Source organism: Glycine soja, chromosome 14, assembly GCF_004193775.1.
Source record: "Glycine soja cultivar W05 chromosome 14, ASM419377v2, whole genome shotgun sequence".
Classification (NCBI taxonomy): domain Eukaryota; kingdom Viridiplantae; phylum Streptophyta; class Magnoliopsida; order Fabales; family Fabaceae; genus Glycine; species Glycine soja.
In genome coordinates this window covers 1,144,922-1,157,113 of record NC_041015.1, presented here as the reverse complement: position 1 = coordinate 1,157,113, position 12,192 = coordinate 1,144,922, and the positions used below count along the sequence as shown (strand labels likewise).

The 12,192-nt window shown below is 36.1% G+C and overlaps 1 protein-coding gene across 2 annotated transcripts; it reads right to left on the bottom strand.

Moving 5' to 3' along the window:
• Positions 1 to 340: 340 nt before the first annotated feature.
• Positions 341 to 6,678, bottom strand: LOC114384882 (ABC transporter C family member 3-like). Of its 2 annotated transcripts, none has more exons than XM_028344704.1 (10): positions 4,075 to 6,678; positions 3,808 to 3,894; positions 3,076 to 3,726; positions 2,735 to 2,899; positions 2,266 to 2,560; positions 1,948 to 2,162; positions 1,430 to 1,735; positions 1,250 to 1,313; positions 928 to 1,179; positions 341 to 846 (listed from the first exon to the last, which is right to left on the bottom strand). In XM_028344704.1, the coding sequence occupies exons 1-10, from the start codon at positions 6,409 to 6,411 to the stop codon at positions 722 to 724; spliced, it is 4,497 nt and encodes a 1,498-aa protein (XP_028200505.1). In that variant the 5' UTR covers positions 6,412 to 6,678; the 3' UTR covers positions 341 to 721. The 2 variants fall into 2 exon arrangements, with proteins under 2 accessions (XP_028200505.1, XP_028200506.1); XM_028344705.1 differs by having other exon boundaries at positions 928 to 1,167; positions 4,075 to 6,677.
• Positions 6,679 to 12,192: the final 5,514 nt, after the last annotated feature.

Sequence of the window (12,192 nt, the reverse complement as noted above, 5' to 3'; positions counted from 1 at the left end):
AAAGATCACAAAATCCATTTAATCCCCTAAGATTTTGAAGTATATCAATTGGAGCTAATCTACCTCATCCACATATCCTTTGATATCAAACGCCTTTCTCAATTCAGCTTGTGCTTTTTCCATCACCTTATAGGGTTCCTTACCATTTCTGACATCGACCATTCCACAGTAGAAGATAATGTTTCACCACCATCCTTCCATAACTCCTCTCATAACTCTTCCATGGTTCTTCCCATATTTATTCCAATAAACATTGCACACCAATATTGCAACCGGAAAAATAGTTGCAGTTTCACGCACTTCCCTTTTACAAAAAGCTAAAAGAAAAAGAACAATAATAATAGACATAAAGAAGGAAATACCATAAAACACATCTTATAAGTTCTCACAATGTGAGAACTTTCGAAACATATTAATTCGAGTTGACTAACTAGGACATTATCAACCTTGGTAACAATATCTCTTCTCTAACAGGCCGTATTGCCGTTGGCCTACACATACTAGGAATGCATCAAAATAAATTTGATTTTCTATTTCAGTTTGTATAATCTTCCCTCTTGATAATTTCTTCCTTCACCCTTGTAAAGAGACTAGAGTATTTCACAGCAGATTAAAAGCCTTATTTTATAAAATACATTTTTCTATAAATAAAACCAGAAAATCCATGTAATCCCCCAGAATTTCGTCATTGTCAAGAAACTTCTGTTTCTGTATGTTTCAATCAATGATCATCAGATTTCTCAAAACTGGAGTTGGACCTCATGGTATACTCAGCAACAAGTTGAGCAAAAGATGATGACTTATTCTCTATCAACCTTGTTGGGGTGTCATACTCCTCAATGAGTCCTACAGTAACCAAATCAGAAAATGAAACATCAAGTCAACAAGAATATCAAAGTTCTATGAAGAATGACAGCCTTTCCTAACCTTGACTGAGAAGCAGAACCATATCACTGTGTAGAACAGAAGTTATTCGATGTGCAATAGTAATTACTGTAGAGCCAGAGAATTGTTGCCTAAGAGTTTGCTGAATCAAATTATCCGTAGCTGTATCAACTGATGCAGTGGCTTCATCAAGCACCAAAACCTTGCTTTTCTTAAGCAGCACCCTGCCAAGGCAGACCAACTGCCTCTGACCCATACTCCAATTCTCACCATTCTCGGTAACTACAGCATCAACTTCAACATTAGCAATCAGTCAAGATTAGATTTACTATACATTTAAGTTCAATAAGGATAGAAGACAAACCTTTGGAGTCGAGCTTTCCTTCTTTCTTTCTAACTTCATCTCCAAGTTGACACTTATCCAAGGCCTATTTAAAAGAATGTAAATGAGTAAATGAAAGAACACAATGCAAATTTGACGATCAATTACACGTATAATAATCTTTTGGACAGAACTTGGTGTCTACATATAAACCCAACCCACCTCCCAAATTTGTTCATCACTGTATTCTTCCAGGGGGTCCAGATTATTTCTCACAGTCCCTTCAAACATTGTTGGATCCTGAGGAATAATGCTTAGTCTAGACCTCAAATCATGAAGTCCAATTGAAGAGATGTTGATGCTGTCAATCATAATTTGGCCGGAAGTAGGCTGAACAATTCGGAAAAGTGTTTGTATGAGAGTGGATTTACCACTTCCTGTTCTCCCAACAATGCCAGTTTTCAGTCCTCCACGAAATTTGCATGTAAGACCACGCAACACAAGTGGGAGATGTGGAGCATAACGAACCTTCATCATGGGAAAGACATCAATACAAATGTAGCAAAAACATCTTGTAAACATTATGCTATGAAATATGTTGGCATGACTTTTCTGTTTCAGAACCTAACTTCTAACTATTTAGGAAAAGAAAACCTTGGCATGAATTTCATAAATCAATTGACTGCACAATGAAAGTAAACAAAAGCACAAAACCATAGGCATATAATAGCTCAAACTACCTGCAAATCTTGTATACCAACTTCGCCATATGACGGCCAGGAAGGATCTGGCCGATTTTCGTCCACAACAAGGGGAGGCTCACTAGAAATACAAGTATACTGAAGTATTCTTTCTACTGATATAATTTTGTTCTCCATATTGCAGAGATTCCATATCATCCAAGCTTGTATCATGTTCAAATTAAGTCCATATGTAACAGCTAAACCAGCAAGGCCTTCAAAATCACAAAAAATATATAAAAGGAAAACAATTATGTTCAATTCCATATTACATTACCAGATTAAATTTTTTATTTGAAACAGATTGGAATAACACACCTGGATCTATGAATCCCTGTGGAATAGATATTAAGAATACTAAGGAAAAGGCAAATGTGATAGAAGACAGCATATCCAAGCGGAAGCACAACCATTCCATGGCACCGGCAATATTGAACTTTGGCCGAGAATATCCATCAGTCAGTTTCATATTTGTTTCCTGAAATCTTGACTGCTGATCAAAGCTTCTAATAGTTGAAGTACCAGAAATTGTTTCAGAAAAGTGTTGAATGATTGGGGCTTTGCAGACTCCAACTAAACGTGCTAGTTCTCGGGCTGATGGAATATAATATTGCTGCAGAATTACAAGTTTGTAAGATGCTAGCTATCATCATATAATATTGCATAACAGGGTCAAGTTTGCAAAACAAATTTGGTACATAAGCTGTGCTGTTAAAGCCATAGCCAGACAAGAATGCAAGAAATGTGTTAGACCTTATTATAAATAGCTACATGATCAGATTAATACCTGATACCAGATGCTGACTGCTATCACAGGTATAAAGACAACAAAAACCTGCCATGCAGCCTGAGACATCACTGCAATAATTCCCAAAAGCTGGATCATGATGAACGCAAATGATGCAATTTGATAAGGAATGTCTGTATCCAATGCACTTTGATCAGTTGAAGCCTGCAATAGAACAGCAGGAAGAGAGACAAGTGACACAGATTTATATAATCTATAGTTGTTGAATTCAAATAACAAAAAAATGAGACTATTAATCTAGAGGGAAAATGGTTTAAGACAGAAAAACCATATCTCTAAAAATTAGAAGGACAAAAATGGAGAGAATGGGGTATACATACCCTGTTAAGGATTCGTCCACTTGGAGTGGAATCGAAAAATGACATTGGGGCACGGAAAATGCAGAAGTGCATTTTATTAAAGAGTATAGTAGCTGTTTTATAACCAGCTGTGACAAGAAGCATTGCTCTGGCAAGGATGCAGAAAGAACTTCCAATGGCCAAACCAACATAGACTGCTATAAGAGTCGTTCCTTCAACAGGTGGCTCCACATCTGATGAGATGGGAGTCGCCCAGGCCATCCAATAATTACTTCCAATTTGAAGAGCTTGAAAAAGAATCTGAGCCAATAATATGAATGGTACAAGAGCTCCTCCATATGCTGTTGTGATACATTTCCAATAAACTGAAAACCCAACTTTACCTTTCTCTCTTTCTTCTTCCTGAACAAGCTGGCCTTGTGGTTCGCTTTTCTTGTCTGTTTTACCATTTTGCTCATCCTTTCTAGCCTCTTTTTCTTTAAAACCATACGTGCCAGAGACATTTACATCTTGTTCCAAGGCGTTTATTTCATTAGATACCGTTGCTCCATCCAAGGAATCTAGTGTAGACAAAGCCTTTTTGTGTGCACCAACAAGTTCCATAAAATCAGCACCACTATTAAGCAGATCAGTATACTTTCCACATTGAGTAATTTTCCCATCTTTCATGACCTAACAACAAGGATAACATGATGGATTAAAAAACAAACCTATTTTTACATTAATGACAATAAAATTATGAGAACCACTCACCAATATAAGGTCAGCAGCAGGTAAGAACTCCACTTGATGAGTGACATAAACCACTGTCTTTGAACTTAAAAGGCCCAGCAAGCATTCCTGCCATACACAAAACAGAGAGGTTCACTTACATAAATAATACTACTAGAGTCATGCTGTTGGAAGAACTACATTTCAAAAGAGTTAAATAAGGGATTATTTGTATTCTGCTGTGTGTAAACAAATATAATAGCTCAGGTTACATTGCACACAATAAACAAAATAATGAAACCAAGTTACCTTAAAGAGGTGAGATCCTGTGTGAGCATCCACCGCACTAAAAGGATCATCAAATAGATATATATCAGCATCTTGGTAAAGTGCACGTGCAATTTGTATTCTTTGTTTCTGTCCACCACTCAAATTTATTCCACGTTCTCCTATAATTGTCTGATCACCAAATGACAAAATCTCCAGATCCTTCTTCAAGGAACAGGCTTCAAGTACCTTCTCATACCTTTCCCTATCCATGCGTTCACCAAACAATATATTATCCTCTATCTTGCCACTTTGTATCCATGGAGATTGAGCAACATAGGCCTTTGTTCCGCAAACCTTAAGGATGCCTGATATCTTTGGTACTTCTCCCAATACACAAGAAAGTAAAGTAGACTTGCCTGATCCAACTGTACCACAAACAGCAACCCTCATCCCATGAAAAACTTTAAGATTTATATTTTGCAATGTTGGATTAGGGGAGGATAAATCCCAAGAGAAGTTTCCATCAACTACTTCAATTGCTGTATCAGAACTGCCCCAAGGAAGCTTCTCTACAACATCAGACCGTAAGTCATCAAGACGAAGGAATGACACAATCCTATCAAGAGAAACTTTAGTTTGTGCTATCATTGAAATTGTATCTGGAAGACGGTAAATGGGCTCTTGAAGAATCCGGAACGTTGCAAGTGCAGACAAGATCTTCCCTGATTCAAGGGGGATCCCTATAAGCATACAAGTACCAAAAGTAACCACAGATACAAATGTAGGGGAACCCCAAAACACAAACGTGGTCACCGCTGCAGTATAAACATATTTTTTTAGCCAACCTTGCTCATTTTTCCTGAGCTCGGTTATTTTTGATAGAAACTTGATTTCCCATCCTTGTAGTTTGAGGATCCTCATGTTCCTTAGAATCTCAGATGTGGCCTTCATTCTTGTATCTTTTGACTCCATCAACTTCTTTTGAAACTTCTCTTGCAACGATCCCAAGGGAACATTTGCTAACATAATAACAACAGTTGCAACTAAAGCAGCAATTGAAGCCAGACCGAGGTTTTTATACAAAATCAACAAGGCTAACGTAACTTGCAGAGCCACCATCCACAAATCATGCATATACCAACTGAAGACACCTACTCTTTCCGCATCAACAGTCATGAAATTGATTATTTCCCCAGAAGTGTGGCCCTGCTTTGATTGGCAAGAAAGGGTAAGAGCCTTGTTATAGATCATCGTGACAAGCAGTGCTCGGATTCGGAGTCCAACTTGCTGCAACTTAAAGATCCAATGCCTTTGGGTCAGGCACTCTACAAGCTTTGCAAAGAAAAATGCAGAAACCAAAAAATAGCCCTGGTTTTCATATAGCCGTTGTCCATCCAGGTACTGAACAAAACCGTCAATAAGATATGGACCAACATAAGAAGCCAAAGTGTTTAACAATGCAAGAAAAGCTGTGATAAGAATCTCCTTCCATGCTGACATTATTAACGACTTCGCCAACTTCAGTGTGGTGACTCTGTTAATTCCCCCACAATCAGCCTCAAGTTTCTCTCTGAAACTTGGAAAAGCACCAATTACACTATCTCTGCCGTCTAGTTGAGGAACATCCTCAAGGTCCAGGGTCTTCTTATTACCAACAGCTATAAGAGGACCCACCCAAGAGAAGGTAAGAATGCTCAAAAACCCAGCATATGAGAAAGGGGTCACAGTGTCCCCGCCCTTGCTCTCCTTTGACTCCAAGGCATCGCTATTCAAAAGAGGTTCCTGAATACCGTTATCAACATGAACCTCGTTTTTCACAAAATACCCCACGTAACAGAAGAACAAACCAACACAAGTGGAGACCACATCAGAGACTAAGTACCGAGTTGGCAGAGCAACACGTCTCTCCGATACAACAACAATGTCCACCACGAAGCAATAGCAAGAAACAACAAGGTAGAAAGTGCACCAGGCTCTGAAGAAGAACGAGAACCTTCTTTCACCGGAACTGAAGAACCCATTTTGCAAGCAAACGCAAACAACGCCCCAAGCAAGTGTTTTTAGCGCCAAATCCAAAAGGGTCACAAGCTTTTCTTCTGACCAGCCACTTGTATACCAGTAGAAGTAGGTAAACAAACAGAGGAGAAAATTGAAAGCAGAAACACCAAGAGAAGAAAACACCGTCGTTTTGAAGAGGGTGTGGCTTGGCTTCTCCTTGGACTCATCCCTGGCACCTGCTGTGATTTTGTTCCAAACCCATGACAGCGAAACCGCAAGCAGCAACAGAAGGTGGATGAAGGCGGAGAAGCCATGAAGGAAAATGGGTTTGAGGAGAACAGCAGTGGAAAGTGGTGAGAAAAGAGACAACATAAACATAGTGTACTAGGAAGGAGTTGGGGAAGATGGAGTTTTCGAGGTTATAATAAAGAGTAGTGTGTGCAGAGAAGAGAAGATAAGTCAAGTCAGAAAGGGGTTCCTTGGAAAGATGGTAACGTGGTGAGCAAGAGTGGAGTTGAGTTGACGGAGAAGGTCAAGCCAAGGTAGAAGATTGGAAAAGAGACAAAAGGGTGGCATTTCCCAGGAAGAAAATTGGAATGAACTTGTAAAAGTTTGGGCATGAAAGAGACCATCACACTCTGTGGACTGTGAAGAGAGACAGAGACAGAATGAGAGTCAGGTTTTATCTCAAATTTCTGGTGGCGGGTGAGTATTTAAATCTAGTAATAATATATAAACATTTATTTATTTTAAATATTTCATTAATATTTCTCATATATTTAAAATTTACCATACAAAGAAAGCAAGAGAGTAAGTAGGAAGAAGTTGTAATAAAATTTAAAATTATTCTTATTTTTATCTATCAAGTATAAGTATTTAAATTTATTTATTAAAGTATATTAAGTGTAAATATTCATTAAGTGTCAGTTAATTTTCCAATGTTTGTTTTTCTCTTGTTAAATTTACACTATTTACACAGAATACGTTGCATGAAACTATTCGCGCCATTATTTCCCGTCGTTGTTCTCACTTCTCATTCTCGTTAATGCTCACGAGTGGACAAAAATTATCTCACGGGTGAACAACCATTATCTACATAGTACGTAGTACCAATATAGGACTTACGTGTCCACCACTTATGGACTATTTTATTGGCTATTCACATTTCTAGTTATTCTTTAATAAAAAAAATTCTCAACATTATTCATATTTTCTACTTATTCATTTAATACAATTATTCATATTTTCTTATCTTTAAAATATTTTATAGTTAAATTAGTCTAAAAGTCCTCATATTATTACAAATTTTTAATTAGGTTCTTATACTTTTTTTTTATTTGAGTCCCTATATTAATTTTAAATTTATAATTAGATTCCCATTTTAATTTGTGGTGAGAAATATATTAGATTTAACTAAATATTCTATCACTTACATGCACACATGTATCAAATGTTATTTCATGCTAACTAAAATGGTGTTAATATTACACATGAAATTATTTGATTTTTTTAATCTAAAATGTCTTAACACTTCCTAATTTTTCATTCTCAACCCATAGTCCATTATCTCCTAAATCGTAGTCCAACCAATGTGAATTCCATATCTCTCAAATTGTAACCTCAATTCTAATGCATGATTCATCCTTAATTTGTTTTTAATATTGTTTGTACCTCTTTAATCACCTCTGTATTAGTTTGTGATTTAGGATTCATACCTCCATGATCAACTCAAGTGTATTGGTTTAAGGTTGACATTGACATTTACCTATGTGTATATGATGGAATATTCCATCAAATCTAATAGATTTTTCACGGCCAATTAACATATGAACCTGCTTACAAGTTTAAAATTAATATAAAGACTCAATTAAAAAATATGAGGACCTACAAACTAATTTAACCTATCTTTTATTCCTAAATGCAAAAATATGATTAACTATTGACATTCAATTTGCAGGAAACCATAAATCAAAGAAGATGCAAGGGTAAAAAATAGAAGAAAGAATCGACACATACCTACACAATGTAAATCAAAGAAGATGCGAAGGTAAAAAAAAAAAAGAGAATCGACACATACATACACAATGTTCAACTTTGCCGAATTGAGCCAATGGAGAAGAACAGAGATACAATTTTTTGTAAGCAAAGATGTGCTGAGTGGTTCAAAAATATGATGAAAGAAAAAGGAAGAGGAAAAAAAGAAGGTTTTGCATGAAGAAGAGGTTTTTTTTTCTCAAAACACAAAGGGTTTTAGCCTTTTAGGTAAGGAGAAAGCTAAAAGAGGTGACTATGATTTGAGCCATTGGATGACACTGATGTAAAAAAAGGATCAATGGTCACAAATTTAGGTAAGGAATAGGCGAAAATTGACACGTGGACGTTGTTGGGTAGGTAATAGATAGAAGTTTCCTCTTGAATAATTTATTATGATAACTAAATTCTAAAAATCTAAAAAAAACTACAAAACTAATCAACACAACACAAACATGGATTTGGATTCTCCACTCTGCCCTTAAAGCACGTCCTTTACTTCCCTGCATTCTTTGTTGAATTTAATTGTAAAAGAAAGAAATAACATGTGCTAACATGTGCTCAAGAGAATTTCATATACACAAACTACCAGAACTTTATACATAAAATCGAAGAAAATAGGTATGTACCAAGAAATAATGTCCAGCCAAAAAATAGACATATCAAGAATCAATTACTACCTTTCTAAAAGCTTCATCGTAGTCGTTTCATCCAATACATCTTTGTTGTGTCACTGAGAAAAGCATGAAACTCTTTAATAATTGATTGGTACTCTAAATTGCTCTTCTTTGATGCAGAGTCATCTTCCAAGAGCTGTCGATTTATCTAAAAGATCAAGATAAGAAACCCAAATCGATTTGCATGCAAAAGAAGAATGAAATAGAGAAGAGTACAAGCAAAAAGATTTTCTTCTTGAAAAACAAAATTACAATATAAACTCTTCAAGTGATTATGTCATTGAAAAACATTGCAACCGTATAATTCTTATTTAAAGACCAACAACATGAAGAGTACCTATTCATCAACACTAATAAACTTCAAAGTTACCTCTTCAAATGATAAAATATAATTGATTATTCCTGTTAGATTTGTTTTTCTTTTGGATTATGAAAATAAACTCCTTTGACATCATGATACACACATTGATTCAGTAAAAAACAATCACACTTATCACCAAATTATCAAAATTGAGCATTGTATACAAAGATGATGTTGTGAAAAAATTCTATACCTCCAAAGTTCAATTCATAAATAGAACTCATCTAAAATATTTAGTGACCTATCTTTAGGGAGTGATGTTTCATAAATGAAAAAGTCATGATAGTTTTACATATGGATCTCCCTGTTTGAAGAAGATTCATTGGGAAAAGATGTATAATGATATCTATATATTATGATTTGGGCAATTTTCGATATAATTGAACCATGATTTGGTAGTGTTAAAATTTTATAGGCACGAGAGTCCAATCCACCATTGTTCGTGTGTCGACAAGTGTATCGATTCACACAAGTAGTATATAAAACAGTAAAATCGAGTATTGTATTCATAGGAAATTTGTTTCACTCAGACGTTGTACATCCAGTATGCAAACATTTGTATAGACTAAAACAGAGTAAATATCAAGTTGAATTATGTGCTAATTCTATTTGAATTTAAACTAAATATCTAGGATTATAGAGACGAAAACAGTCAAGTAAGAAGCGTTGGGTCGTTCTACTGAGTTTTCCTTGATGTTGTTATGTATTTTTCTCTATTTAAAACTATCCTAGTTTTCTTATGCTGAGAAATTATTCAAACCAAGATTCCTCTAGTGAATGAGTCTAACTCTCTTTAAACCTTGTATTTGATCCCTCAACAAACTCAGCCTAAAAGATTTGCATTAAGTCTACAGCATAATATGAACTAGATCACTACACTCCATTTCTAGACATACAGATTTCTAGCTTGTTCTATTAAGTTCTAAGGCTTTAAAGCACTTTCCAATGCTAAAAATCCTAACTATACATACAAATGGGTGATCAAACCACAAACATGTAAAATAAGCATAAATAGAAGCAATAAACACATAGAAACAATATTAAATAGATAGTGGAAGAATATTACATCAAGGGTTCAGGAGAACTTCCCAACCAAGAGGCTTAGCCTTCCATTACAGAAATATGCTCTCAATACAAGGAAGAAACAGAGTTTAGTGAAAGAAAATGGAAAAGAAGGGTTGAGGATGTCTCCTCCAACCTCTAAAACCCTAATCTCACTCTTCTAACCTAAGCTTTCTTAGCCACTCTATTTTTGTCTCTCAGCTCCTCCTTGTGCTCTGTTTTTTCGACTCTCTCTTTAGTTTCCGCCAACTTCAGTGTTTTAAAGGCTCCTTAGACGTTTTAGCTTCTGAATGCTCGCTTAGCGAGACTAGCTCGCTAAGCAAGAGTAAGTGAATTTTGGCTTAGCAAGCTGGGCGTGCTAAGCGCAAGAAGAGACAACCGGCTCGTTGGGCGAGCTGGCGGCACGCTCGGCTAGCACATCTTTAATGATCCTTTTCTAGGGTTTCCCAACCTGCTAAGCGAGCTGTATGCCTCGCTTAGCGGATTTCACTTGCTAAGCGTATCTGGCTCGCTTAGCAAGACATCAGCTACTTGAACCTTCTCTTCTTTTAGTCTGAAACTGAAGTGATTTCAACATTAATTCACAAAATGAGAGTATCTACTATATAAAATCACACTAAATATGAAAATATGTATAATTCCTACAAAAAGAACCATAAATTGGAGGTAAGGCGCTAATTTCGTGCAAATATTCAATACAAACTTAGTTGTGAAATAACGACTAACAACCATTAAATATATATTAATCAAAATCACAAGGGGCAACACAATTACTTTTAAGTAATCAAATGTTAATTTTCAGACTGTAAAACTAGAATATAATAAATAATAACGACCATCAAATTATTCTGGACACACCTGTATCTTAGAATTGCTTGGGCACTCATAGCGCAATCCAAGATGATTTTCCAGGCTCAATAACTACAAACACACAGTAAAATGAATAATATAAAAGGCATATTGAATTTCACCATCTTCTCACTTAAAACATGGTAATCTCGCCACTTCAACCATATAAGATAGAAGGGTTGAGTCCTCGAGACCCAGGTCTGCAATCTTTTCCCTTAATCAGCAAGCATGCAATAATGCATTGTAAATGAAAGTCAATCATATGAAAGCTTGAGAATAAATTTTTTTGATTGAGCTAACCATGTGTAATTTTCTTTTCAAAGACATTAAATAAACTTAGGCATTAGATCAGCTAAAACATTTCAAAGTTCACTTGGGCATTATATCAAACACATAACTTGCAACTCTTAAATCAGTCCAAAACGAATAAAAAAACACAATATGCAGAAAGACTCATATAACATTATCCAAATAAAACAAAGCACTGGAAGACTCAAAACTTGTTCAAATTCAAACAGCGGCCAAGTCTAATCTTCATTGGTTGCCAGAGAGAGAGAAAGAGAGAGAGAGAGAAGGCGAGAGAGTTAAGAGAAAGGTCATCCAGTTCTGCGCCTCCAAAAACGGCGTATTCTCCAGGATCAGCAGGAGGCTCCAAGGTGCCCAATTCCTTGGAATTTTCCGCTGCCGACATCGTTTTCTCCGACGTGGCGACACCATTGTCGACCTAAGGAAAAAAATCGAAGCGAATCAACGACGCAAATCGAGCGAGAAATAGGGTTTCTACAAAGAAATGGAGAAAGAAAAAGAGAAAACCTTTTGGTGTTGAGGGATAGAAAACAGAGAAAAAGTGAAACCTTGGAATTTGAATTTGAATTTTGAAGGAAGAGACCTGGAAGAAAGCAGAATGGCTCTCGTTTTTGAGGATGCAGAAAATTTTAGGTAGCTTGAAGGTGTAGAGGTAGTGTAGGTAGGTAACCGAAATTGTGGATTTTGATAATAAAAAAAAAAAATTGGTAGAGAAGCACGAAATGAAATGTGTTCGGATGGTGAACAGTAGCTGGGTTTTGAAACCAGCAGAAGGCTTTTGCAAAGGAGAAGGAATACAAAAATAGCAAAAAAATGGAGGAGCCAACACATGTGCGTTTTGGTCGGTCTTTTATAGAGATATAGATTTAAAAT